Source organism: Dicentrarchus labrax, unplaced genomic scaffold (genome assembly GCF_905237075.1).
Source record: "Dicentrarchus labrax unplaced genomic scaffold, dlabrax2021, whole genome shotgun sequence".
NCBI lineage: Eukaryota > Metazoa > Chordata > Actinopteri > Moronidae > Dicentrarchus > Dicentrarchus labrax.
The window spans coordinates 10242541-10270253 of NW_026136718.1; the positions used below are offsets into that span (position 1 = coordinate 10242541).

At 39.6% G+C, this 27713-nt stretch overlaps 1 protein-coding gene and 1 long non-coding RNA gene across 5 annotated transcripts in view; one reads left to right on the forward strand and one right to left on the reverse strand.

Moving 5' to 3' along the window:
- rabgap1l (RAB GTPase activating protein 1-like) overlaps positions 1-27713 on the forward strand; it is a 110469-nt gene that overhangs the window by 75951 nt on the left and 6805 nt on the right. For 3 of the 4 annotated variants that reach the window (XM_051377375.1, XM_051377374.1, XM_051377376.1), the window contains 5 exons: positions 1362-1505; positions 5914-5955; positions 11436-11564; positions 24008-24100; positions 27399-27509. In XM_051377375.1, the coding sequence (XP_051233335.1) occupies positions 1362-1505; positions 5914-5955; positions 11436-11564; positions 24008-24100; positions 27399-27509 (519 nt within the window). Of the gene's footprint in view, positions 1-1361; positions 1506-5913; positions 5956-11435; positions 11565-17889; positions 18209-24007; positions 24101-27398; positions 27510-27713 lie in introns of those variants that run through there. The other variant, XM_051377377.1, reaches the window with a different exon arrangement.
- On the reverse strand, positions 7262-10187 carry LOC127350609 (uncharacterized). Its single transcript, XR_007880613.1, has 2 exons — positions 8445-10187; positions 7262-7517 (listed from the first exon to the last, which is right to left on the reverse strand). It is a non-coding gene; the product is annotated as an uncharacterized LOC127350609 (long non-coding RNA).

Sequence of the window (27713 nt, forward strand, 5' to 3'; positions counted from 1 at the left end):
TACAGCTCAAAATGAAAAATGTTAATCAATTGTTTTGTCTACATCATAAGCTTAAATGCCATGAAATTCACTTCACATCCAACTATCCTTGTTGTACAGACTAGTCTCAGGGATCATTAATTTACACTACATTTGATTTTCCAACGCTTTTTACTTTCTTGAGAATGACTGGTTTAGTTACTCATAAACTACCTGACAATACAAACACCCTTACAAAATGTATTTGCATATTCCTCAAGAACAAGGAAAGTTCATATTCAAATATGTGGGGCATGCAAATATGTGGAGCATGTTACCAGTGATTGCATCATCTGTGGGGGGGCGACATGTTTGCTGTTGCCTTGTTGACTAGTTTCTGGTAACAAAATATGATAGATTATAATAGGAATTAATTGTTCTGTGCGACCAAGCAGCATTCTTTCTGTCTGTTGAGGCTCGTGATCCTGGTGCTTTTAAAGTCCCATCTCACTCAGGTATTACAGCCTAAATCCACTCACTGAGTAGAGTTTAATTTCGCCCTGAAATCCATCCTGGCCCTGCAGGCAGTCGTCTCTCAGCATCAAAATCAACTCAGTTAGCATCGACCAAATGTACTAAATGTAAGGATGTTAGCATTGACTGCTAATCATTAGCATACAGGTGAGAGCTCACTATCTGATCTAGTCAGGTGTCAGGTGTCATGTGGCATGGTAAGTGTTGGCTGCCAAAGTGGATCGCTGTTTGGCTAATTGAATCCTTTATTCACTGTACATGCATGGACGCTAAGACACACAAGCACCCTTTGCTACTTGAAAGATACAGCTGTCTTCTTTTCCACATGACATAAAAACAGAAATATAAAAACAGATCAACTAGAGCAAAAATGGTGAGGAGTGAGAATATTATGCGGAAAACCCCTCATCAAATGATGAGTACACAAAATGATAAAATAACACTGACAATGCTGAATTTTGGTGTGAAACAGACTGCTCTACAAAGGTGGAACTGCTCATCCTGGTTACAGATTTGTTCATGTCAAATTTTGTGAATGTAATTGCTTTGTATATTCTAGTATCTTTTCCTTTTTATGTATTTACTGGAAGTTGAACAATGTGTATAATGTATGAATAATGTCTCTGACTGTTTGGGACAGCTGGGACGTGGTACTGAATTGTGTTATGTGTCTTTCTTAACTTTTCTGTGTTCTTCGGTCTCTCTTGAAATAGATTATCATCTCAGTGAGACAGCATGATTTAATAAAGTATGAGTGAAAATGAAATAATGTAAAATTGAAATGACAAGCAGGGCCATATCTTTATATTCTTGTAAGTGCTGTTTTATCTCACAAGTTTCTCTTCCTTCTCTTCTATCCGCTCCTAAAGGAACAGCTTCCAGACCTGTGGTCCCACTTCCAGGAGCTGAACCTGGAGGCACACATGTACGCCTCCCAGTGGTTCCTCACCCTCTTCACTGCCAAGTTCCCCCTGTGCATGGTTTTCCACATCACTGACCTGCTGCTCTGTGAGGTACAGTTTTATTCACTGCACTACTTTATACCGGGAGTACAGTGAGAGTGATTCGATCTACATTATCCAGAGTCCAATAAGGGGAGGGTCAGCCTTCTGGAAAGATGAGAGGAGTAGTCAGGAGGTAGAAAAGAAGGTCAGAGAAAGAAGAGGAGTGGCTGAGGTTACTGGGAAGTAAGGGCGACCATCAAGTTAGGAGGGAGGAAAGAGACATGAAAGGGAAAGGGGGGAAAAGAAGGATGGAGGGAGAAGAGTTGGTTTAACTGTACAGCACCTCCACTGACTGTGACTATCCACAAGGGCACTTAAGGCAAAGCTATACCAGAACCAGCACTGATTCATCTGCATTCTGCTCTGTGGTTTGATCTAATATCTTTCCAAAGTAATCAATAGATATGCACTGATCAGGCTTTTAAGGGTTGATATGATCACTCATTTAATGTCATTAGGACCACTTGACCTGATACCAATCACTGCTTGCTTCCTGTTCAAATTTTTTTTTAGAGAAAGCTCCTCTGAAGACACCTTCTACCAAAAGCACTTGTGCTATTTTTGGTTGGACTTACTACTACAAAATACTAATAATCAGTAATTCTTAATGCTATAACTATCTTCAAAAGTGATGTATTCCAATTTCTAAATAATTTCTTCAAATTCTGTGATATTCTGTAATCACTTTCTTAACTTCAGAATTCTGAAGTGTATTTCCGCCGAGATCACAGAGGATGAATGATCAAACGGTGATAGAAAAAAAACTCAGATATCTGTTAAAACAGTTGTTGTGTGTGTTCTTTCATAGTCTGTCATTGGAAGCCATGTGACTTAACGTGGCTGCTTAAAATTGCATCCTGACACATTCATGGTGAAGATACTACAAGATCTACAGCACTCAAATGCTCAAACTGAATTTCTTTTGTAGATCATAGCATGCTAACACAGACTTCCTTTGCCCGTCAGAGAATAGCACACAATAATCAACAGCACCACTTTGAAATAGCTCACCTGGGAGAGCTGGTGCCCCATGTACAAAGGCTGAATCTTTGCTCCACCGGCCATGGGTTCGAGTGCGACCTGCGGCCCTTTGCTGCGTGTCATCCCCAGTCTGTCTCTGCCCCATTTCCTATCTTCAGCTATGCTATCAAATAAAGGGAAGAAAGATCCCCAAAAAAAACTAAAAAAAAATAATAATAATAATAATAATAAACTTTGATCAGATAGCTTTTTTTTTTTTTTTTTTTTTACAGTGCTGCATTATTTACAATAAAAACAGTATGATGCATATATTCAGTAAAACACCAAATTCAAATCCAGAGGGAGGCAAGAAATAAAAGTAGTTAAAGCAAATACTAGAAAATAGTATATGAACAAAAAAGATTATAAAATAATCTTTATAAAATTGTAGTTCGGAAAATAGTTTCTCCAGATCTGAACCGCAGCAATGTTTTTTTCTTTAAATTGAGGCATGAGTTTTTGTTTGTTTGACTATATCATCTGATTTGACCGTATGATCACGTGAAGAGAGGAACAGAGCTTTTAGCTGATCACCACCTGCCGGCGAGTCGGATCAGGTGGCAGGTAAAGCTGCCAAACAAACCTGATGAAGCCAAATGTGTAATGAGGGTGCACTGGGACTATCTGACTGAGGCCCTTATCTAGAGGTGGAACATGCAGCTGTGTCCTTTTGGAAAATAAATATTGTGTTTGGAGCATATAAACCTAAAGTAAAGGGGCCAAGAACTGAGCTTTGAGGAACACCACACCTAAAATTGCCAGATGAAGGGGCATTACCCGTAACAACAGCTTGAGATTGAGTTCAAGAGCAGTACCACACGGACCCATTTTTTGTCTCTCCCTCTGTGGGAGTATATGTATGTGTTACTTTTATGTCTGTGTGTACAGATGAAAGAGAGAAAAGATCATTAGTGTTTTTAAGATTTTTTTTAATCTTTGTCTTGTTCTGAAAAGTTCCATTACATAAAACATCAAAAGTCAAATGCCCTATTTGTTTTTTCTCCCTTCCACCACCACCCCACCCGCCACCTTCCTCTTTTTCTCTCTCCTTCCCTCTGTCTTTCCTCCTATTGGCCCCAGGCAGAACAATTAAAAGTTTCCCAGGTCTTTCTCACCCAATGAGCCGCATGATGAGAATCTGCTCGTTAAACCAGAATTCTCATCTCCTGCATCCCTCTCTGTTTGCCCTCCTCTTCTTGGCTCTCTCCATCATCTTCTCCCATTTGTTTATTGCTTCCTTTCTCTATCATCTTTCTCTTTCCTTGTTTACTTTGTCTCTGTCATTTCTGTCTTTCCTTGCCATTTCTTTAACAACTTTTTTTGCTGTGTGTTTTCTTTCTTCTACTGTCTCTTATTCAGTATTATTTGGCTCAATCTGGTATTTATTTACACAATAGTCTCTGTATCATTTTTTTTCTCTTATCTTTTCCTTTTTCTGTCTCTTTAAACAAATGCCTGTCATTGCTCGCTCTCTTTACTAGCCTAACTTGTTTGCTCTTTGCTTTTTTTTTTTACACTTTTTATCTTCCCTTGTTTCTTGTTCTATCTTTTATCCCCTTTCTGTCAATGTTCCCTTTTTTCTTATCCCTTTTTATTAATCACTCCTTCAGTCAGCTGTTGTTTTTCCTTGTCTCCTCAGTAGTTTACTTTGATAACTATTAAACTTTTTTTCCTCATTCAGTATTCTTTTACTTCATATCTAGAAACAGTAATTTAAAGGCTAGACTTGTTTGGCCTTGTGTTTTGCCTGACTAATACAAGAGACTTAAGTTCTGCTGATTTGTGGGGGGTCCAAAGGTCACGCGATGATGTTTAGTTCATACGTGAGTGGCTTTCACCATTCACCATTCAGTGCTGCTCAAGTTTAATTTTAACAAAGAGTATCACATTTGTGGTGGTAACGAGCTGCAAAATGATCCTGCCTCTGTGTCTCTTTCCACTTAAAGGACCAGTGTGTAGGATTTAGTGTCATCTAGCTTTGAAGTTGCAGATTGCAAACAACTAAACATCATTAACCTTCCAGCCGTGTAGCAGAAACTGCTGTAATAAATACACAACTGTTCTTATTTTTAGGTGATTATTCACTTAATGAAAACAAACCTATGAATAGTAAATTTAATTTTGCCAATAGATCCTCATAAATGTTACACATTGGACCTTTAACTCTGCTTGACTTTTTTTGCACTCATCTTGTAGTCTTGAACCTTCACGCCTCTCTTGGTCCACTGCCTCCTCACCTTCCCAGTCAATTTCATCATGTCTCCCCTTTCTGTATGTTTGTATCTCTTTTTTCCTACACGAATCTGTCTTGCTTGGATACACACACTCAGATTATCTTTCTGTCTCTCATACACACCTTTGATCCTGTCTCAGCACTGTAGCTCCATCTTGAGGCCTACAAAGATAGGTGTGTGAAGGCAGAGCTCCCCCTCTCTTTTTTCTTTCTCCAGTTATTTTTAGAGCTGTCCAGATATTTTTAGCTCTGTGTTGCCATGTGAACTGGTCGTCACGGAGACTAAGGAGACGGGTGTTCCCATGCAGAGCTGACATCAGCTTTACATTTTCTTTCTTTCTGTGTCAAAATCAGAGGCGTTGTATAAACAAAAGAGGAAGGAAAACATATTGTCAAGCATTGATGTCCATCATGCGAATAGAAACTAAGACTTCTTATGCAATAGTCTGCTCCACACAGTAATCAGGGATTTATATATAAACATAATACAGGTAATGAATAAAACATAGTAAACTTTTTACTTTGTCTATTTTTTATTTTGAGGTTTTCCTCAGAAAATATCATCTTTTGAAGTTATGTTTTCTAGGGAAGGAGGAGATGATGATGCTGTAGAACTTAACCATATAGCAACAGCTTTCATTTCACTGCAGATTTTTTTTGCTGTTTATTTCACGAAGTTGTTGTTAGAAGTTATAATAGACAATATTTCTAGTTAAAATGTAATTATTTTCACATTAAATCAGGAAGATCCAGAAACGCATCTGTAGAAGAACATCCCATCACTATAAACAGACACACTGTAGAGGATGTCAGTACGGGCACCGGTGGGAAGATGTTTTTAATATAAAGTGTTGAATCCAAATTTAGAAAATAAATCAAAACTCTCGCCTAAGTAGCAGTGAGGATAAGGACTCCTCATCATCTGATATTTTACCTCTCTTCCTCCCCTCTTTGGCACCAACCCTTGCAAGATTTCAAACATCTCAGTAATAGTTTTTACAGCCATGAATTGCTGTCAAATTAAGAATAAACATTTCAGTTTCAGTTAATCAGAAATAAATACACTGATGAGCTGAAATTTTTAAAAGCCTGCTCATACACATGAACATTATAGTTTACCCATGTTGTTTCTGTACACACATCTAATTATCCTCTCTCTTCCAGGGTCTGAACATCATCTTCAATGTAGCCCTGGCCCTGCTCAAGGTTAGTACTTACTTCACTCATTCATCTATCTGTAACCATCTGTTTAAATTCTATCAAGTCTGTTCTCATGTCAGTAATCCTATTTCTTTAAGCCGATCCAGATGTTTAGTTTTAAATCTACTTTGCTGCAATATAACAGGAAAAATATATATTGTTTGTATTGATATATCGATTTTGTTTTGTACACCAAAGATAAACCCAGCGGGATTTAAGACATTACTTGCATGTGGCAATAAAGATGGTGGCTGTGCACAAAACAGTTGATTAGCATTGTTGTAAGTGAGAATGTTACTACAAAGTGCAAAGCAAAGTTTTTGGGAACCATGATTGTGCAGAAGAGGCTGTGTGTGTGAGGAGGTGCATAGTCAGAGGTTAGTTTGTTCGTTGGCATTTCTTGCCCCCTAGTGTTCAAATCAGGAACTACACCTGGTAGGGAAGCTGATTTGTTGAAAACAAGTTGGGCAAACGGGTAAAGACTCATGTTAAACATCATATTGAATGTGATGCCTTACGTGTCACAATAGCTGCCAGTCTATATCACAGTGACCAGATTCTGACTAAAACAACACGTCTGTGTGTGTTTGTTTTGTGAGTGATTCCAGTAATACCTTTCAGTTTATAATTTTACTAGTATGTTGTAGTATATGTTTTGAGCCTTAAATGGATAAATATAAATAATGTTTTCAATTTGCCATACAACCCATTAATTTACATTCTTAGCATACAGCTATGGGTGCACATGGGATTTATTTTTAAAAAAAATTAAATAAAAAAATATTGTAAAAAACATATTTTTTACTGTAAAACAGTACACATACTCAACAATCAATACTGAGACAGAGAATAAAAACAGCAAATATTACTTAAAATCAATCATGATTTGAGTCACATTAATCTAAAAGAAACTTATCAGAATTAAACATGTTACAACTAATAAACTTCACAAAATGCAAATCATGGCTGTATTTTAAGTGCAGTTAAAGAACTGTGAAGATAATATCTGCTTGAGTTTTTAAAAATATTACCAAACCAAACTGCATGGCTTTCCCGTCAAAGCAGAACAGTGTTGAATTACTATTTGTTGTGTTATCAGATCTGTTTGTGGTGGGATGGACCGATTAGTTTTGGCAATGACTGCGTCATATTGCATGCCGGTGTCTGGTTGTTCAATGTGCCCATTAATTTCATGGGACAGTCCTTGTGGAACTCAAGCTGAAACTTCACGAACACTCAGTGATGAACAACAGGATTGTTTTTTGTCATCATATAGTCCATGTCTTGGCACTGGAACAAAATAAACAAATAATTTAGCATCATGTTTTATTTTTTTATTTCCGGTACAGTGGTGCACTGGTGAGCATTATTGCCTCTCATCACATTTGAACCTGCTGGCCGATTGGGACCTTTCTGTGCAGAGTTTGCATGTTCTCCACCTGTCTGCATGGGTTCCCTCCAGTGCTCCAGCTTCCTTGCACAGTCCAAAGACATGCAGCTTAATACATTAATTGGGGAGTCAAAATTTTCCATAGGCGTGAATGGTTGCTTGTCTCTATGTGTCAGCCCTAAACAAAACACAGTTAGAAAATGTATTTTAATTGTATTATTTTTTTATTTTAATAGCAATCATGCTTACTTTTGACATTTGATTATTGCACGTTCCTGCACAAAGCCTTTACAAAACTCACATTCTTGTTTCTACTTGTGAAGATGTAGACCATGCAGACATGTATGACGCAAAACATCTCACATTTACCTCATCCAAACAGTGTGATTTCATTCTTACTGGAACAGGTTGCCTTAGATTATTTATTAATTATACAAACAAAATCACAACTATTTTTACAATTTTCTCTTTCCAGCAGAAAAGTAGCAAAAGAAAAATAACCCAAACTGGTCCTTTTAATATTGAATACTTGCCAATAGTTGATGATCCAATATTTATTTTTCCTGCATAAAACAGCTGCACAGTATACATGAGGTCACCAATATAGCCTATACATTAAAACTGTTAAACCTAATCCAATTTTGCAGATTGGCTCAGGAAGTGTTTTTGCTTTTACATACAGCTACACTGAGTCTTTCCTCTCTAAATGAATCATACATGGCTGATTTTAAAAAGCCCTCCTGCTCTATATTTTAGCAATAATGTATTCTGCGTGGCAGAGAGAGAAAGATGTGGTGCATGTGATGGTCGGGAATGGAGAACAAATGAGGATGTGAGGAGGGTGGAAGGGGCTTCCACTGCCTGCTTCTCATTGGCCAGGCATGACGGCATTCTCCCCTGAGGCTCCCTCCTCCCTCCTCCATCCATCCTGCTCTCCTCCCCACTCTCATCACCCCTCCCTCCATCTGTGTTCACCTCCCTCCCTCTCGTGCTTAGCCGCCGCCATCCACATCACAACAGGAACATAAGCTATAGCGTTAGCAATCTGGACCTGGAGGAGATCTGTGTTGTTTTTGTTTAAATTTTTTTCCCTCTTCATCTTTACCTCCCATGGATGCCTGCTTGGAGCTTCTTCTCTCCATCAGTTCTTCATTCTCTCCTTCTACCTCTTGCTCCTCTCCCTCCGCCTTCTCCTCTTCAGTGTGTGCTGGCTATGTATTTCTCCAACACGCTACCTCTGTCCACCACCCCAGACCTCTGCAATGGAGCCGCCCCTGCTAGCCGTTAGCTGTTAGCATCACAAAGAGAAAGCGAGGAAGAGCAGAGAGAGTGTAAAAAGAAAGAGGCAGTGGACAGGAAACACTGTGTGGTTTCTTTGCTTTGCCTCACCCCAGCTGCTTGCCAGGATAATCACTTCTGATAGCACAACAACATACACACTTGTGCAAACCCTCATCCATTTAGCCTTTGTTGTTGAGAGGCAGAAGTGACTTTCCATCTGAAGGATCTACTGACCGCTACAGACCGGATGCCTGGCTCCTGCTGCTAATGGAAATCTGCCGGAGGGACAAACACTGATGTCCACGCTGGAGCTGTAGACTGGACTGTGTTTTTAGTGCTCTATGTGGTTTGGATATGTTCAGACTTCAGGTCAGAGGGTTATATCAGTAAGGAGGAAGAGCAAAGATACAGAGAGCCTGTTGTGATACACTTTTCTTCTGTTTTACTACCTCCTTTCAAACTCATCTTGTCTTTCATGCATTACTGGCTTAAATCTGACTCAATGAGTTCAGCATTCACTCAGCCATAAACCAACACAGACGCATCATCATCTCCTGAAGGCAGAAAAGTGCCATGCTCGCATGCTAACAGACCACATCTCGACTGCTCCTGCCATGTCGTCAGGTCTGCCTGCTCAGGCTTAGACTGGGGCTCTTCAGATAAAAGGATTCATATTATTACATTATTTCAGGCAATTTTACATTTCAAAGAAAGCTAAAATCCTGTCAGCTTCATACCAGGTGTGGCTTCTCATTTGGAAAAAAGGAACAAAATATATCGACCGCTTTGATGTGTCGTCTCATACGCACCAAGCCCCGAGCGTTAAGGCCACCCAGTTGTGCAGACTGAAGGGGATTTTCATTCTCTCCGTCTTTGAAGTCTAACTACGAAGGAAAAATAAAAAAGGTGGAGCACTTATCCATTGCTGCTGTTTGCCGGAGCAGCAGCCCACGTGTTGAGCAGCTTTGTTGCTAGGCAACGGCATACTGGATTGGAATTGGCTGGGGGAGTTTGGCACGGGAAGATGAGAGTGGGTAGTGTGACTGGATTTCAAAGTGAGTCTGGCAGGTAGCTGGAAGACTCAGCATTATGCTGAAAGCAGCATCAATACATCATTTCCTGACTGTTATTTTGTCACACCTAGTGGCTGTTACTGGGCTCTGACAGTGGTACAAGCTGAGTGGCCTCCACTGACGTCTTGTCCACTTGTCCAAATTCTGTGGAGCCTAGATGAACTGGATCAGTCTCAGCGTTGCATGCCTTGGATGCCTTGGATGCAACTCTGCTGAGTTGCTGTGAGTTCCTTTGAGCGTCTCTTCGATTCTTTCCTCGCTGGCATCCTGAACATCAGTCACTTGTGACACTGCCTGATGTGGCATTATCAGCGTCTCCTCCCAGAGTGTCAGTCATCTCCTTCACCAGGATTCAGCCAGTTTGGCTTGATAGTGACCTCAAGGCGAATCTCGGCTCACCTAAGTTGAACACGCTGACCAACCCATCTGCTCCCAGTCCACACTTCCTCCAACTCCAAGAAACCCACTGGGACGTTTGGACGACACGCTGGAGTCATCTGCCACCCTGGCCCCTGAGCGGGACCGCCCCTCTCCCTCACCCTGCCCCACCCCACCACCATCTCCTCCATCCTCCCCTCCGCCCTCTCCTCCTCCTATACCTGCCTTGACCACGCATCTGCCCCTTCCAGCAGTGCGCAGGGCAGTGGAGGACGGAGAGGGAACAGCAGAGGAGAGGGCCCACAGCAGTCAGGCTTCAGAGGACTCATTCTGCAGGGTGATGGGTCTCCTTGGAATGGGACACCGACTCTTCGTCCCTAAGCTGCTGGCGGTGAGAGAGGGGGGACTGGGAAACAGATGCTGGATGAAAGAAGCTGAGCATGCAGGGATGTGCTGGTTTAGAGTTATAAAGGAATGGTTGTTAGTTTCTGTCTCTCCACTCCTTATTGCATCTGTTGTGGTGAAGGTTTGACCTATAACCCTTGACGTCCTTTGAAATTGAAGCTTGCACATTTTGCTGTGTACTTTTCTGTACGTCACAACGTAGATGTTGCCTTATATTTTATCTACAGGAGATGGCTAGCCTGATAGCTCTCTGCTATAAACACTGACTCTTACATGAATAGATTCATATGGAAAACTCATACAAGTGGCTTTTAAAATGCAATTGTCAACTCAAAAATGGAAACGTCAAGCTGTCTAGAAGTTATATTTCAATAGTTGATCCCATACTCTCACTTACCATTAGAAATTAAACAGCCAAAACATGGTCTAATCTGGACCAAATTGAGAGAGAAAAACATAAATATGGACTTGGTCTTTGAGTAAGAGTTGATCAAACACGTGCAGTACATCTACTAATATCTAGATAGATTCTCGTGACAATGCATCCTTATACCACAAGATGGTGTCATTTGTGTGTGTGTGTGTGTGTGTGTGTTTGTGTTTTCTTTAACATTTGTGGTCTGGACTCCATACTCTTTTTTAAAAGAACTTTGCGCCACATCCTCAGTTCAGCGACTGAGCAGCTTCACTGCACCAGTTAGGGCTGTTGTGTCCGGTATTTAAAGCATTGTGCATTCAATGGAGAGGAGTGCTTTCAAATAACTATACTCAGTATTTGAACAGCAGGCCTAGATTGTCTTGGTCTGACCCTAACATTATGAGCCTCTCATAGCACAGTGCAGAATTGTAGCACAATGTAGGTAATGTTAAGTTTTCTGACTCATAATGTCTCTTGTTTATCTGCCTCCACCACCACCACCACCTCCCCTCTCCTCCCACCTCCTCATGTATCGCTCCAGACATCTAAAGAGGACCTCTTGCAGGCAGACTTCGAAGGGGCTCTCAAGTTCTTCAGAGTCCAGCTCCCTAAACGCTACAGAGCTGCGGAAAATGCCCGCAGGCTTATGGAGCAGGCCTGCAACATCAAGGTAAGGACCTCTGCAAAAAAAAACACATGCATTTGCGATCCCACAGTAATTTATTCCTTACTTTCCCAGATTTATAATTTCAACATTATCTGTTATATCAAGACCTTTTGTACTGTAAAAGAATCCAAACTGTTGTACGAGTATGTACAAATGCACACACACAAATAATTCCTGGAGTGACTATGACATTATTGTGTGAGTCCAAGCAACACAACAAGGAATTCCTTTCTTGGAATCTCTCACTGAGAGACCTTTAATCAGAGGGGTCAGAGGTTCTGGACCATGTCAAGTACAGATTTGGCTGTTGTGGGGTTTAAATCCCAAGCTTATGGTTGTAGTATGGGGTACTCTTTACCACTGATTTGTCCACAGTACACTGGATCTCAGGTGTAATGGTTTATTGCACTGACTGCTGAGCTGTTTATTAGTGTCCTGATTTTTATCCCTTTTCTGTCTATGTGTTTTGTGCCCAGAGTTAGGGTTGATTGTGTTTTATTTGCACTGCTCTTCACAGAGCTGTCAGTCAAAAATAGTAGGTGGGGCTGTGACGTCCTTTTCCTTGGATTTTCTAGGACTTTCTGTCACTAAAGTTTTCTCTTTTCTTGCCTAAACTAATTTCATTGTCTCTTCAGGCATGGAGATGGTCACTGCTCTCTTATGCTGTTTATTCTAATCAAGCCTTAAATTAAAAACACTTTCTGTGCAGCAGGAAGGAGCTACCACACAGAAAATGTTAAGAACAGAGCTTTTATGAAGTGGACATACTGTGGGTTGGATCTCTGCTGTGTTGAAGAAGCCTGACAGAGTAGGGAGGAAACTGTCTCAGGTCATTACTGCATTGTTTAAAGCGGCTATAACCGATATTTTATTTTATCAAACGACTATGTAAAAACAATGTGTGAGAATGTGAAAGGGATGTCGTCCGTAGGGATGAACCTACAGAGAATTATTACCTGAATCTTCAGCTCCCCTTGGCTTCAAGGGGCTTAATAGCGAGTTTCAGCTCATTGTTTGGCTGCCTGGGCCATAAATGTGCTGTTTGGATTCATTCATTTTGCAACAAGCTGCTGTTTTCAGTGAAAAAGCTCTAAAAACTCTCTGTGCATAACCTGCCTAGCACCAATCAGCGGAGAGACAGTTAGCGACTAGCTGGTAAACATAGTGGAGCATTTAGCAGCTAAACAGCCAGATATTTCCCACAGTGAAAACCAAAAAAAGAACAGAGCTAAAAGAGAGTGAGTGTTGGACTTACTAAAAGAGAGTGAGTACTGGACTGTTTGCTAAAAATGTTTTCCATATCAGCTTTAGAAGTGATGATGTGTCAGTGCTATGTTCTTGTTTTCTGTTTCCGCTGCCTCAAAGAAACCAAGAAATCACTTACTGCAGGTCTAACATATAGTTTAGTTTTGCTGTCACCCTTTGCAGTGCCATATTATTTATTGTTGCTGTTTCTTTTCTATTTTGGTTAGTATTTATTGTATGTTGTCATTTATTGGTCTAGACTGCAATCTGATAGCAGATAATAGACGGCTTCCATGGATAGATGGCAGTCATAGCTTTCTAAAATTCCCTTACATACGCACACACACACACACACACACACACACACACACACACACACACACACACACACACACACACACACACAGTTATCATCCTCCTACTGACCTTAATGAGACGGCTGGCATTTAGGGAATTTGCTGAGGTCACCAGAGACCAAAAGGACAGTGTATATGATATTGTGATTGTGTGTGCGTGTGTGTGTGTGTGTGTGTGTGTGTGTGTGTGTGTTGTGATAGAGGAAGGAAAGAGTTGACAGAGAAAGATGGAAAAGATAATCATCCTCCCTCCACCCTTCTCTCTTTCTGTCCCCTGCTCACTCTCAGGGCCATGTCTCTCTGTATCTACATACAAGTTAATATTTCACATTTTAGGCATTTTCCGACTTTCTTATCTAGCAAAACTTTCAGTGAGTAAGCAGTTTGTAATGTGGTGTGCTCAAGTGCATGTTGGCAGGACTCACAGCTCTAAGTGCTTACAATCCCCCAATGTTTTGTGTATTTCTGTGTTTTTCTACATACAGGATATCCTGCACTGTGGCTCACTGCTATCTCTCGTGGTTTGGTAGCATTTTGGCACTCTTGCACAATCCTGTAGCAATACAATCTGTCATGTCAGGCCTTATGTTGTGTATCAGCGCACACACGCTCACACATGTAACATACATGCTCACTTACTGAAATACACACATTTTCCAGGCACACACACACAAATTCATAAGCCTGAACCAGCAGAACAGCTTTAGTGTTCCTTTACATAGACTATACAAGTCTCTCTAGAACTACTGGAAGGATGAACACCATAAAGATATTCCCTTTTTTGTGTTTTGATTGTGGAGTGTCCTCAAAACACACATGCTGAATGAAGATGGGCTGTGTTCGGGCAGGTGAACTGAGCTGTAACGGTCTGTCTGATAGGACGACTTAGCCCTAGGACAGAGAGGAACACTTTGTGTCTCTCTCTGCTCATCTCTTGATCATCCCTTACTGATTTTTCTCTCCCTTGCTGTTCCTTTGCTTCCTTTTATGATGGCATATATTTTTCTTCTTCTCTCAAACAAGCCTTACACAAGTTTACTCCTTTCTTGGTACAAATACATAAACTCAGAATGTTGAATTCATTCAATCTGATTGGGTCTTGAACCTGTATCACTTCCTGCTCAGTTTATAAAAATGTCACCATGCAAGGAAAGGCCTTAGGCTGGACATTGTAAGACTCTTTGATTTGAGATAATTCAAGTCAGGAAGATGCGATTGACCAACTACTTTGTAACATTGTGCTCATGAAAAAAATACAAATACTAAATACATCCGAATATCCAAGGTGTGTGTGTGTGTGTGGGGGGGGGTCTTTAACTTCTTCTCCTCAAAAACATCTTCTTTCTACTGTCATGTTTTTAAACCAGTCACTCTTTTAATTTTTAAAATAGAATATTCCCTGTGGATGAAAGTATATGGAGCAAGTCAGTCAGAGAGAGAGAGAAAAAAGTCTTGTTTTCCTTACACTCTTCACTTTTACCCAATTTTGCCACGACCATCCAACCAACCCTCAAATACACCAACGGATCACAGCATGCCACATCAGCTTGTGACATGTCACATTGCACAGCGCCACATCAAATTTCCTATCCAGCCACGGCACACCACGGTAATGTCACATCATGTCACAAAGCCTCACCACACCATGTCATACTACACTTCTATAAATCATACCACATCTCATCCTTCCACGCTATGACTTGTTACACTAATCCACATCAATTATTTTTTCAATCAAGCCGTTGCTATAAAAATAGTGAGAAAGCATGTTTCAAATACCCAGAACCAAAGGTAATGTCTTCAGATTGCTTGTTTTGTCGGAATAACACTCAAACTCCAATTAAGTAAGGAGTGATTTAAGTAAAGAAGCTGCAAATTCTAAATTTAAGATGCTAGATCCTGTCATTTTTGGAATTAGCTTTTTATAAATGTCTTCAACTCTTAATTGACTATAAAAATAGTTGTCGAATAATGACAATCATCTTATTGAGTATTTGAAATTGTGGAATAGTTTCACCCCTATATCACATTACTAAATGCTATTCTCCAGGCTATTTATCAGTGACTGACTTTCCAGGCCACCTGATGTCTTTTAACTATCAAAAGTGAACAAAAAGCATGACTATGGACAAAGTCAAACAACATGAATTTATTGAGGACTGACTCAAACCAGTGTGTAGTGGGAATGGGAGTTCTGTTTTTCCACCCAACGTTAAATAGGGACTTCTAGATTAAGGGAAGATGCAGTATTTTCCTTAGATATGTTTTAAAAATGCCATGTTCAACCACCATCAGGGGAAAAAGGCAGAACCAGCCTTTCCAAGCCACTTTGCTCTCTGGACACCCCCCTTCTTTTACATATTTTCTGAAATCGTCTAAATCGGATCAGCAGAACTCTTTAAGCTGCTTAAAACATCGAAAGAATTCACTGGCACCTTGGCTTGATGAACACAACGGGCAGTAGGGTGGCTTAGCCTTTCTGGGGATTATGGGAAGAATTTGAATTTCTCAGCCTTCTTAAACATCCTCCGGACCGCAGCTGGAGTGATGACTTTTCAGGAGAGAAATGTTGTATATTCATTTGCTGCTCAGAGTTTGACTGATTAATCTGGTTTTTACCAAATCCTTCCAACAGAAGAGCTTAACTTTAAGAGACAGAGGAGAAAGAAGAGAGAAGGATGCGTGTAGAGAGACTGACAGAATAATTTACAGAGAAGGAAAGAAAGTCCCAGAGAAAGACCTACATGGATGGATGAAGACTCGGAGGCTGCAAAGACACCATCAAAAAGGCTTACAGCAAGATAGAGAGAAGAATTTACAGTATAATGTGAGATAACCATGTTATAGGGATTGAGAGAGAAATACATAGACACAAACAAAAAAAGTACAAGTACAGAGAGATGTGTAGGGGGCTTACAGATAAAACTAATCTGAGTTTAAGCATCAGCGCATGAGTAACAGTAGGTGACAGTAACCAATTTTATTTCTGAATGTTCAACTCGGCCATCTCAATTGAATTGGCAGATAAGGTTTATTTTTGTGCAGTTTTTTACTGGGAACTGATTAATTACTGAGCCGTCTGATTTTGTATTTAGATATCTAGCTTAAGTTAGCTAACCATATTATATGCTCAAGTACATATACCTGTTTTGTTAGCACAGACAATCAGATTGAATTCATCCGTTGCACAACGCTAGTTCTTGACTATCTTAAGTAAAACTTATTTGTTTGTTCCCGTTCCCTTATCTTTAAGCAATCAAAAGCATTTTAGATATATATTATTGATATATCATTTCTAAATATGTTTAAGAAATGTTGTTTTATTTATGTGTTACTTATTTATTATTTATGTATTTTACTTAAATAATTCAGTGTAGCTCACCAGATATTTTTGTAACACGCTCAGTCTTTGCTATCATTGAGATTTCTCTAGAACACAGCTTATTTAGAGTTTCTCTTTACTACCACTGCCTTCCTTTTTAATGCACCTGTGCCTTATGCTAATTAGTGGCGGAGAATTTCTTACAAAAAACTGGGCAAACTGTGTGAACCTTGAGTAAGTCAGTCGCACTCGTCCTGTTACTTGAAACAGCCACCTAAAATTGGCCTATCGGCAAATAATCACCAGTTTCAGTAGCTGATGTTTATCTGTTGTTTCACATTTTCTAGCACTAGCAAACTTGCACACAAGTACCTGTGCTCCATGCAGCGGCACGGACAGTTCAGCTCTGCCTCTCACATCTTTGATGGGAATGTAAATAGACTAAGCTGCAACAAGGCAGGGATGCTAATACTGCTAGAAATCTTTGTTTCCCAGGCACAAAGGGGTGAATAAATAACAACAACAAAAAACATCAGCATTGGCTATCAGCCAAATTGTTATTTTAAACATTGGGAAATTCTGGGCAGTTACCAATTAGTGCATCTCTACTTAATGCATAATTGCTGCAAGGCTCAGAAGACTTAGTAAATTTGATTTGGAGCAGACTAGAGGTAAAGGTTAGACACTGGATCACATTTGGAGATGAATCTGACAGGTATTTGCTAAGAGAGAATTCTACAATGTACCTTCACAACAGAGACAACTACGATTGGGTTAAAGAGAAAAATACAGTGGCAGAAAAAGACACAGAGAGAGACAGCAAAGTGATGTCATAGACACGAGAGGTTGTTGATTTTCCTATCAGGAGGAAACAGGAGGAGCCTGTTGCCATCACAATAGCGAGGTTGTCAGGTAGAATTTAGCTATGGGGTCCCTTGGGAGACTGTACAGTATTCAGGCATCGTCCAGGACAGCCTTGAAGTAGCTTTCACTTCCTGGGTTTTACTGTTGGAACAACGTGCAACTATGAACGACATGTCACTGCGGTTGATCTGACAACTTCCTTCCTATCTCTTTTAAACTCAAGCGCGCACGCACACACACACACACACACACACACACACTCACCCAGTGTGGATGTGTAAACAAGTCTGTATCTTTATTTTTACCAGCAGCAGGAAATAGAAAAAACAAAACCTCCAGACTGCAACCTAAAGAGAGAGGCTAGGAGAGTGAGTGAGGGAGAGAGAGGCACAAACGAGAGAGCCGATAAGAGAGAGAGAGTACTCACTCACTGGAAAGGAAGAAAAAGCAAACTCATCCTCCTTTGTCACACACTTCTAGCGTTACAGAGAGGGAGAGAGAGAGAAACAAACAGGTGTGTTGTACAGCCCTCTCTCTCCCCCCGCCTCTCCTCTTCTCAGTGGGCGGGGCTCAGCTCCTGAGGGACTCTTGAAAGCAGCCAGTCGCCTCCTCCTCTCTCAGAGAGAAAGAAAACCTGTCAGCTGCACTCTTCTCCTTCTCCTTCTCCACCACTTTTCCTCCTCTTGTTCTTCTTCATCCTTTCCTCCTCCTTGCTGTTGGGGGCAAGAGGAGCCAAGATGATGCAGGAGGTGTCTATCATGGTGGCGTACGACGCTCATGTAGTCGACCGACCGGGAGAGGAGGACACCTTGGCTCGCTTGGTTGCCCATTCAAGACCTCTCAGAACTCCCAGGCCGGTGGTAGGTCTGTCCTCCCGTCACTTTGTTTATGTGTTTCTTATACTGGCCTTCTCTCTTTCTTTTGTTTCTTCTTTCATCTCTTTTCCCTTCTCTGGGTGTATTGGGTGTAATCCTATTTAACTCTGATGGGAGATGCTCCCACCTATTCCTACTGCGCTTATCTTTTGCAGTTTGTAGAAAAGATAAATGGAAAGTTTTGCTGCTTCTTTCTTTTTCTTTTTTCATCTGATGTTTTTGGTTGTCAGTTGTTTTTAAAATGTTTTTCTCCATTTTGTCTATTCTGGCATTGCTTATAGAATTGCTCATAAACAGAGATAGAAGATGGAGATTTCACAGAAACTACATGTTCCGTTCTATGAGGTAGACGTTGTAGACTCATATATGAATGTGTGGGCATGAGATGTGTTCCTACTGAAAGTGTGTCTGATGTTTGAGGTTACACAGCTTTATCAGTCAGTCCAGACACAGAGCTCTTTAGTGGGTGTCAGTTTGTTTCAATTACTGATATAAATCTGGAATCAATGGAGACCTTGTGTGTTGGTGTTTGTGTGTGTGTGTGTTTCCCTCACATGAGTAATTGAATTCCATGGCCTAGTTTTTCCCGAGATGTCCAGTTGGTTTTGTCCTTATTTCAATATTCAAACTCTTGGACTGCCACCTTATGTAAGCGCAGGTCACCCTTCTCCACGCACACACACAAACACAGTCTCTTTTTGGTCGTATAATACCTCGTGTGACATTACACGTGTGATCTCGGCTTGGAGGTTTGGGACCAATTCCACTTTCTGTTGCAGGGATTCAGGTCAGGAATCTAAAAGTGGTCTGGTACTATTTCCTGCGGCACCAAGCGCCTTTAATCGCATTACCTAAATCAGAGTGGGTCTTCTGTCCTCAAACTGGCCTCTAATATTTACACTGAAAGCTCAGGGACCCGAGTAGGAGGATGCAACGGCTAGTTTGGGCTATGAAACTTCAAGTCTGTATGTGCTTTGTGTCTGTTAGCAACCGTGTGTGTTGCCCTATGCATGCTCACTAGTTGTAACCCAGTAGAACAGGCTTAACTCTGCCCCAGGAATGTCAGGAATATCACTAAATTAAGTTTGAGATGTTTTCCATATGGGGAGAGAGACACTGGGAATGCTTTTGATAACTTGTTATGTTAGTGATGTGAGAATTGTAACTTGTTTTACTGATTGTGAGTCACTCTGGGTAGATATATCAGCTACATGATGAAAACAAAATATCCCTGTAAAGGGCAGCAGTCTCTCTGAAGGCAGGGAATTAGATAAATTATCAGAGAGAGTCAAGAAATATCAGGGAACTTTATAACTCTGTTTATATACTGTATTTCACAACATATGTACATATTTATTGCATCAGATGTTTTTCAATCGAACTAGAGTGACAGCCAGACTGAAATACCTCAACAGACGGAGGTCATGGAGTTAGAGCTGCTGTGTGATTGTAGATGTATTGGGTCTGTATGTTTGAGTAAAGGCCTTGCCTCTAACAGGTAAGCACAGCCCATTGCATTTTATTACACAATCATGCTGTACTGTTTGTGTGTTTTAGGGGTGTTGGAGAGCAGAATGTTGCATAATGAGTTACTGGATTTCAGCATGTCTGTCAATGTCAAAGTGTAACTCAAAGAGATCAACTCCACTGCCTGTACATTTAAAATACCAAATTAAGTGACAAGGTTGAAACATCTGTTTGAAAAACAACTCTTTCCTGTATTGTGCAATTATATGCAGCACTGTGAAAGAGTCTCTTCTGTTCTATAGGTCTATATTTTGTATCTCTACCAGCTGCTGTTCTTTAGCTGACCCTGATCTGAAAAACCTACTCTTGTATGCCAATCAGAGTTCAGTGTAGTGACTTAAATCTTCACATTCAGTCAGTTTAACTAAGTCAGCTCAGTTTTTTTTTAACAAAAGAGCAATAATTTTACACTCACAGTGATAAACATTATTCTAATATTGAGTAATATGAAATAGCAAAAAGAATAGAGGCACTGTTAAAAACACATGCAACATTTTTTTTTTAAAACACAAAATACAATCAAAGACTATGAAAGGATTTGCACCATAATTTCCATCACATACAAGCAACCTAGTGGTTTTGCACTAATGGTGTTCAAGTGGAAAGTTGAACATCAGAGAGAAAAAAATAGTCACAAAAATTGTACTTACTGGCAGTTTGAGTTTGTTAACCTGCAGAAATCATTATCAAACCATTGCATCACATACAGGAAGCTTGGAAAATATGACATCACCAATGTCTTTAGTTGATGCGATAATGGAGGCGAATTCTTGAAGGTATTAAATGAGTATGTAAGAGGAGGTGAAAACACAAGTGAGTGGTGGGTTTTAGGGACTTTGGGGTGCTTTCGACTCAAAACCAAAATCTCCAAATCTGGAGGTGTTTAATCTAGCACTGTTTCATGTGTACACACACAGACACACACACAAGTGGGCCTAGAGGGAAGTTGTTCCTTTTTAAAATATTGTTTTGTCATGTTGTGTATCACTAAGAACATTCAGTGTCAGCAACCACATCTACTTAGTCAAATAATTTTGAAAGGCCTGCTTCGGTCCTATTTCACTGTGTGAAACATGAGCTATGTAAATTTAAGGTTGGACTGATGTGTCAGTGTAAAGATTAAGTGTAGCATGATTGGGGAAATTTGACTCTTCAGAGTCCTTTTTACACCCAGACAAAGAGGCAAACTTGTTCTCACATTAAAGCGGTCCAATTAAACTAGTGAGCTAAAACTTAATTATGACATAGACATGCATATTGACATATTATTGCTATCAGGTAAAAATCTTTTTATCTTCAAAATATAAAATTTTAGGAACTAAAAAGACCCACGTTTATCACATTAACCACCAAGAAGAAGGAAAAACTTTAATTTCCAGCAGCCCTGTAGGCCACTTCTTGATCTATAGTTGAAAGTAAAACACTATAGTGAGTAAAATTGGATTCATTAATAGATTGGTGACATCCAAGACACCTGACAGCGTCATGATTGTGTAAGAGGTCGGTGCCTGCAGGGGAACATTTAATTTGTCTGTATTGTTTTGTTACAATAAAATGATTATTAACCAGCCTGCAGAGTCCAAGTGGCTCCTTCTTCCCACACAGATAACAACAGAATGAGTCTTAGCTCTCTTATCTGCTGGTGACTTGTGTGTCAGATAGATTACAGTGTGACAGCAGTTCCTGGGTCACAGAGGTCAAGGGTTAACCCATGGGTCAGTGAGTGGGACAGGTAATGGCTGCCTTGGTAAGGACTGAATAAGCAGTCAGTTCAGTTTCCCTCATCTGGTTTTTATTCTATAAAGAAATCTGTAATACAATGCTCTGCTTTCTCACTTGTTTATTGGGGTATTTTATATACCCACTCTCCAGGATGTTCCCCATTTGCCCCTTTTTAATGCGACCAAATGGCTGTCATCTCATTGTTATATTGTTATCAAACCTTTATTTTACAAGAGCAGTAAACAAACTCACAGCAATGGAGTAAAAAAAAAAGATCAAATGGCTGTTTTGTAAAGAACTGCGACAGTAGAAAATGAGTTACAGTAGTCATATTGATAATGGTAATAATAGTGTTACAGTCTACAGTGAATAAGTGTCATTCATTGTTATTGTGTCAGATCTGTAAACACCAGACTGCAGCAGACTGTGAGGGAGCGTATGAGTTGAATACAAAGCAGAAAGAAAGGACACTTATTGATTTTATTTTTTAGAAAAATCTATTTGTCACAGCAGCAACATTTACACAATATAACTAAATGCTAAAATAAAGCTTAAATAATAACTGTACAGTATGTTCCTCTGATTGCTCCTAAATGGCAGTGATCTAACCTGTACTCAGTTCATGAATGCTTTTGAACTTTTCTTTTCTTAAACACGGACCATCTTATAACACAAGAGGTGATGCATTTTATGTTGATTTTTTTTTTTTCCATTCCTAAAGGGACACACACACACACACACACACACACACACACACACACACACACACACACACACACACACACACACAAATGCCAGTCTCAGAGGACGGGTCATGTGACTGAGATTGACCTGGAATCCCCAGCCCTAACGGTGGGCGCTATGGCAACGCTGTTTCCACACAGGGGGGATACCATTACCACCCACCTGCAGCACAGACACACACACAAACACACACATACACACAGATGTACTTTCATATCAGTCAGTCAATGTTGTCTCATATTTCACTGCTGATATTTTGCCTGTTTTCCCTCCATAACTTGGATTGAAAGTCTTTGTAGTATTTTATATGTGAACCAGCTTTTATAAGTTACACAACCTTGTATTTCTTGGATTCTGGCAGATACTTTGTGTGCTATGTTCATGTGAACTGTACTTCCAGGATTCAGATTTGATTTTGTGTTTGCATTGCTCAGTTGTTTCTGAGATTAAAAAGATCTTAGATTGGCTTCAGTGAACACAGTTAAACTCTCTGTGGCCTTTCTGCATCCAACCTGCCATAACTGAAGGTCACAGCTTCAAAACTGATCCTGATTGATTCTTTTCAAGTTATATTGTTTGTTTAAGTTATCATGAATGGTGTGGAGTACTTAATAAGGCAGCATTCCTTGAAAATTACCAGAATAAACTGGTTTGGCTATTTTTGACATTGTTGGAGAAATATTTAAAGGTCCAACCAGTAGTTTTGATCACAAAATTAAAGAAATAATGGCCCTTATTTTTAACAGCATAATAAGAGACAAATAACTTGTATATTAAAAGACTAAAAGACATTTTATTTAGACAGAATTAACCCTGTTTTTTGCTTTAGGGCTACATATTGTTTACAGAATGAAACTGCATTGGTAGCAACGCAGAGAGGCAAAGTACTCATTTGTTGGCTTTCATTAGCGAATAACAGTTCTGACAGCTTTGTCTATACGTCATTCCAGTTTCTGTTGTCTTTCATCTCAGGAGGAAATGAACGACCGTTGGTCATGTAGCTTGTAGTGTGAACTGATGTCTTTCTGTTGTCTGAGAAGAATTGTTATCATAATTCTGAGTGATTTACAGTCAGATGTACTGTAAAGGGCTTAATTTGTTTATGTGGGTGTCTTTCACATGATATGTGTGAAAATAGCACATGTAGAGAAGGTACAGAAACATTTACTGGTTATGAATGTATATAGAGCAGATTGTGCAATATAAAACAGAAACTGTGCTGTACAAACCACAATACCACAATTTTCAGTGTTTGTTCAGTTCGTTTTGACTTTGTGTTACAAGGATATCTTTTCATGTTTCTTCTCTACGTGTTGTTACGCTGACTCTTTCAGTTTCCCTTGATGTTGGTGACTTTTTCTCCACACTGAGTAAAATCAAACAGCACCATGACATTTTTTTGACATTCTCTATTGAATGTGTACTGTAGTAAAATATGGATGTTGTCAAAGTGTCCTTGAGCATGGCACCTTAATCGTACTTACTCTTAGTTGCAGCTGACCTCTGACCCCTCAAGTGAAATGTATATGTGTTGCAGAGAGAAGGTAGGAAAGCAACATTAGAGAAGTAGGCCCCCCTCTTTGACCCTCACTCACCCATTTCTTTGGCGAATAGCTTCACTGATCACAGTATTAAAGGCCAACATGTTGCTTTTAGTCCAAATACCTCATTTTGTCTCTCGCAATCTCTCCTTACTCACAGTGCACTACGATGGGCTGGGCTGAGATTTTATCAGGCAGCTTTGGGTGCATGAAAGTTAAAATAATGAAACAACTTCTCTGGTGTTTTCAGGTTCCAACCAAAAAGCTGAAGAAGTTTGAGAAGGAATATCAAACACTGAGAGAGAGCCAGCTGCAACAAGAGGACCCCATCGACCGATACCAGGTAGGAAATACACACACACACGCACACACACACACACACACACATTCAGCCTACCAGATGGGGAAAGTTAAATGCACCTATCCCCTTTTTTTTGTTACACATTACAAAATCACACACAGTATATTCACGGGAGAGCAAATCTGTTTCCTTTAGGTTTTAATTGAATAATTGCTCAGTCTTAAGGATGGTAAGAAAATGTTTGGCTCTTTGATATTTTTTAAAGTTTTGATGGACAGTTCTTTTGTTGCAGTGAGGACATAAATAACGCCTTTTAAGCATTTGTTAAAATTAACTGTTTCTAAAATTAGACATCTTCTGTGAATACAATCCTGTTTTGTCAAACAGTTCTGGCTTGAAATCTGACTTTTCACATAGCACAGGCTGTAATCATTATCGACCCAAACATCTATGACATTTATTTTTGGGTGAAGCTGCCGGCGGGGTTGTCAGAGGTTTCTGGCTGCTGAAAGTGACTTTAAGCTAAAAACAGGAGATATTTGGAGACTCAAACTCAAACTGTCAACAGACAGCATATCTTCCTTTTATTTGTTCTATTGTATCAGGATTTCTTTCCTCTTGGTTAAAATCTGTCTGTCCTTTTTTTTTTTTTTTTTTTTTTTTTAAATCAGCTCAGGGCATAGTTTAATTCTTTTTTTTCAAAATCTCTTTGAAATTGGGGGGGTTGAAACTAAGATAATTAGACCTGTTCAGATTACATTTTTATTATCTGCAGACTTTTTTACAAAACTGTAGGTAAGAACTTTTTCAGAGGAAATGCAGGCATATTTTCTAAGTAGTGGACAGATTCTTTGGTAGAGGTTTTGTGCTATTCCTTTTATGGATGTTTTGAAGTGAACAAGTTCACAAGCAACTTTTAAACCCTATGTTCCCAATTAGGTTACTAACTTTTCAGAGCCCACAAAACCTTTGGTTTCCTAGCAAGAAAATAGCAACTTATCCAGCTACTTTCACAGGGAGGAACCCTAAATTAGTAATTCTAATCGGTGAAATTGACTTTTTCTTAGACTATGGCTAGATACCAAGGTATTTTAACTCAAAAGAAAGTCTTTATTAGGTAGATGTTACAATGATTGTGTTGTATAATAATATCATACAACAGAAACCAATTTACTTTTCAGTCACTTGTTGGAAACACCTCCCCTCCTTGACCCTTGCCATCATAATGTACTGAATAGGTGTAAACATCAACATCAAACTTGATGTTTCATTGTTTCCACCTGCATTTAAGCAAAATTCCAGATGTATAAGGGCCTGGCCTTGCAAGACAAACAACATTCCTTTGTCCTCAATTGGTGGTCGGCTTGGTGGTCAAGCTAAAGCTAAAATGGAGTTTCTTAGTTTGTGAAATTATTTTGCAGCCATTGGTTTGTTTCCATGGATGAGTTGAAATGTTCTGGTACAAAAAGACATCAGTGAGCAGTTTCTCTAATGAAATATCACAAAAATCACAGTTGTGATGGAATAAAATAAAATATGAATGGAGACAAGAGTAAAAGATCAAGTTGCATTAAAAATTCAAGTAAAATTATGAAACACTGCAAACAAACACAACCAACCACTAAAACTTTAATAAAAAAAAAAAAACACACCACAATTACATGTAGTGTTTTTCCTCAAGGCAAACGTAATAGAAAATAGCAGCGCTGTATAAGCTGCTGGTTCTGGAGGGAAGGAAGTAAGACTTTTGTCATAGATAAGATGTTGGACCAGAGCCATCTACTCTGTAGCCTGTGGAAACGCTTTCCTACAGAGCAAGAAGACAAAAAGGAGACAAAGCAGGAAAGTTGCTGCTTTGTAACTGAGAACGAGGTTAAATCTTACACGTTTTTATTGAAGGAATGACTTCTTTTATTGCTTTATGCTCGCTGTAATTCAACAATTCAACATTTTTGTATGGTTTATATTCCAAGTTTAGGTATGTACTCATTGTCTTTGTCTCATTTTGGGTGGGGGTGTATTTGTATTTGTATGTGTACGTGCGTCTTATGTGTGACTTTTTCGACCAGGTATACTTTTTCTTGCCTGCTTTCAATGATTATCTATCTAAAATAAAAGCACTAAAAGAAAGGAAAGCGAGAGGGGGAGACAGTGAGGCTGGGAAGTGTCACACAGAGAAGGGAAACTCCTGTCAGGATCATGTGTTTAAGTTTAGTCTGTGCTGCTGGACGCTTGATATGAAGACACTGTGACTGTGGACTGCAGCACGGTAAGCTGCCTCTGCTTCAACATAGACTTTAATATGAGAGATTTTGTACATGTTATTATGCTTTTGGCTTTTACTTTGATGTGCGAGTTTTTATATTTTTTTTCTGATTGCTTTGAGTTGGTTATGTTGACTAATGTAGACTGTTTGGCAGGTTATTGAAAGGTAGACAACAGTATGGAAGATTTTTGTATAAATGTTTAATCAGTCTGAGACATGGTGTATGGATGGCTGCAGCAGAGAAGAACCTCCCAGCCGCACTAATTAAGACTATGTAGGTCTTTCCTCTGTTTGCACAAATTAACCCCACCACTTCTCTGCTCACAGGAAGTGATTAATTTAATCTGAAGAGTGGCACACACTGTCTCCAAAGCATGTGACCGTGTGTGTCTATGTGTATTTGCACTTTTTTATGCTTTAATCATTATATAAAAGTTGTTCTAGTAATTTAACTTAGTTTATTTACAGTATTTGTGTATACATATATCTGTGTGTGTGTGTGTGTGTGTGTGTGTGTGACTGTGAGTGAAGTTAATTAGGGGTATAAGAAGTCATCGCTGTAAAAGTGACATTAGGATATCAGGGTCAGGTGACTGCTCGTAAGCATGACAACTGTTTTGTCCCGTCGTGGCATGGCCATCATGTGAGACTGTTTACAGGCAGACTAGTAATCATGAGACTCCACTAAGGGTCTACAATGGGGACTGTGTGTTTGGTGGGCATGGGAAGTTTTTAGAGCTGCGACAATAAATTAAAATTGAATTAAATATTGGAATAGAACTGCTGCTGCTTCTGATCAATAATTGCATTTTTCATACAGGAAACCGGTCATTTATCTTCAGAATTCCATCCTTCTCTGTTAAAGATTAAATATAAAGATTAAATACGGTTGTTTGTCTTACTTCTGTTATTAGAGTTATCATTTTGTGGACACTCATTTGTAAATAACAATCCATCACAGAGATTCCCGACATTGTCATTTTATCAAAAGTGATCTAAACTGTGTCTAACATATGATCCTTTTACACGTTTGGATTCACATTTCAGGCACTAATATATTGTTTGTTTGTCCAGAGGGAGAATCGTCGTCTTCAGGAGGCCAGCATGCGTCTGGAACAGGAGAATGACGACTTGGCCCATGAACTGGTGACCAGCAAGATCGCCCTTCGGAATGACCTTGACCAGGTAATTTCATACCGACAACATATTCTTCTTATTGTGTGTCAGATTAAAGCAGATGTAATGGATGTGCTGGCTTTGTTTATTTGTTCAGTTAGGTTGTGTTTACGTGTAGCTTTTGTTCCTAACTGCCAACATTGGTTGTTTAATACATGGAGAACAATGAGGAGCAAAATATGCTCCAAATACATACACTTGCACTACAACTGG